At 48.9% G+C, this 2,446-nt stretch overlaps 1 protein-coding gene across 1 annotated transcript; it reads right to left on the reverse strand.

The window, feature by feature from the left end:
• Positions 1 to 1,496: 1,496 nt before the first annotated feature.
• Positions 1,497 to 2,443, reverse strand: LOC104160142 (tubulin beta chain-like; the record flags this gene model as incomplete). Its single annotated transcript, XM_009698203.1, has 1 exon — positions 1,497 to 2,443. A coding segment is annotated over one exon (714 nt), but the record flags the coding sequence as incomplete, so codon positions are not given.
• Positions 2,444 to 2,446: the final 3 nt, after the last annotated feature.

A 2,446-nucleotide genomic window follows, 5' to 3' on the forward strand; every position in this document is an offset into this window, starting at 1 on the left:
AACAGGGTACACTCAGCAGTGTCTGCGGGCAGCGGAGTCAATTAACAGAGCCAAAACAGGCAAGACGCCAGTCATGCACAGCAGCCCCCTTTTAAGTCTTTTTTTCCAGTAATGCCTTGCAAGCATTTCATCAAAGGATCATAAAAGAGGTTGCACACATGTGGATACCAGCTCTTTCCAAACAGTAAGGACCACAGTAATTGTAGCATTGACAGCAGTTCTCAAAGCAACACTTTTTTTAGTACAGGAGCACTCCCTTAAGTGGTGTTTGGGTGAACTAAGGACTAAGCTTTGGTACTGGGTAACTGCTATACTCCATGGCGGAATTTACTCTTCATTTATAGGAGTAAGCAAAGTCTTATAGACCCTATAACTACTCTTGACTGCATTGTAGGCTCACTCAGGGTTCTTGCATCCTTTAAACATATGGCAATATAAATCCCCCCTCCCTCCCTAAGGAAACCACACTTACCTTTGCAAAGATGCACAGCAGAGTGCTGCCGCGCTGCTCTCGCCTGCCTGGGGAGGGTCCATTTCCTGCTGCGGGGACCAACAGCATCGAACAGCCCTGTAAACCCGTAACTGGGAGGCAGGAGACAGCTACTGTCAGGGTACCTACAGGTGACTACTCCAAGATTGCATGTATGCTCTGGGCAGCCTTCTGAGCCGTGTTACCTAGAGATCTGCCCATCACCTCTTATCTCCTAAAGGAAACCAATTGCCCTGAAGAATCAATCCCTTAACTGTAAAGGGCAGTTTAGTGGTTATTTTTGGAGAACACAAGAGAATTTTATGCATGAAGTTCAGATTCTTAATAAAGTTCTCAAGTTGTCTGCTAGTACAGACCCACACTTCCCTGCATAGACCTTTTGTGTTTAGAGATGAGTGTTGGAGGAATAGATTCTTAATCAAGTTCTCAAGTTGTCTGCTAGTACAGAACCACACTTCTCTGCATAGACTTTTTGTGTTTAGAGATGAGTGTTGGAGGAAGACAGGACAGCTCAGGATCAAGCCAAATCACAGACACCCACCCATATGCATGTACTATAGGCTCTAAACACAAGTTAAAGAAGAGCTGCTGAACGGCAGTGGGGAAGCCTGCAGCTATCCTGTCAAATCAGTTTTGACAGCTTGTAATGTGGAATTCAATACCTTCTTGCTGACCTCACTACCACGTATGTCCATAAATAGGAATCGCAGGATTCTCAAACGCAGTGTCTTGTTTCTATTAGCTAAGGCAGCTTTCTCCCCAACGACAGATCAGCTGTTAGACACCCGAGTGTCTAAGAGTGAACCCTCAGTTTCCATAAACCGGCTACCACCTGAAGCTGAGCAACTGCAGTTTCCTCATGCTGCTAAATTCACAGCCTAAGAAATCTTGTTTTATTCAGTTTAAGCTTTCATTGAGGTTAAGGATTAAACTGAGAAGTGAAGCGACAGAAAACTACACAAGAGAGATTTTCTTAGTCTAGAGAGAAATAAGGCAGAGGAGACAGTTTAGGACACAAAAAGCCTTTATGTTTGAGAAGTTAACCATTTCAACAGAAGACTCTGAAGTATTTTTGCAACTACTGTTACATTGGACAGTCAAGGATACAAAACTGCTGACAGAAGCAACAGTGGAGAGCACCAAATTAAAAAATGCATGCTTCAGCACAACTGCACAGATTCCTCCTCTCAATGAACACTTGCCTGCTCAGACTATACTTAACTCCTACCCATCTCAACTTTACGCTTCATCCTCCTCTCCCTCCTCTTCAAATTCCCCCTGCTCATCAGCAGTGGCATCCTGGTATTGCTGGTATTCGGAGACCAGGTCATTCATGTTGCTCTCGGCCTCCGTGAACTCCATCTCATCCATGCCCTCGCCGGTGTACCAGTGCAAGAAAGCCTTGCGCCGGAACATGGCCGTGAACTGCTCCGAGATCCTCTTGAAGAGCTCCTGGATAGCCGTGCTGTTGCCGATGAAGGTGGCGGACATCTTGAGGCCACGCGGGGGGATGTCGCAGACGGCCGTCTTCACGTTGTTGGGGATCCACTCTACAAAGTAGCTGCTGTTCTTGTTCTGCACGTTGAGCATCTGCTCGTCCACCTCCTTCATGGACATGCGGCCCCGGAAGATGGCGGCCACCGTCAGGTAGCGACCGTGGCGGGGGTCGCAGGCGGCCATCATGTTCTTGGAGTCAAACATCTGCTGCGTCAGCTCGGGCACCGTCAGGGCTCGGTACTGCTGGCTGCCGCGGCTGGTGAGAGGGGCGAAGCCCGGCATGAAGAAGTGCAGCCGGGGGAAAGGCACCATGTTGACCGCCAGCTTGCGCAGGTCGGCGTTCAGCTGGCCGGGGAAGCGAAGGCAGGTGGTCACGCCGCTCATGGTGGCCGACACCAGGTGGTTGAGGTCCCCGTACGTGGGAGTGGTCAGCTTCAGGGTGCGGAAGCAAATGTCATA

Source organism: Cariama cristata, unplaced genomic scaffold (assembly GCF_000690535.1).
Source record: "Cariama cristata isolate BGI_N322 unplaced genomic scaffold, ASM69053v1 scaffold13844, whole genome shotgun sequence".
Lineage (NCBI taxonomy): Eukaryota > Metazoa > Chordata > Aves > Cariamiformes > Cariamidae > Cariama > Cariama cristata.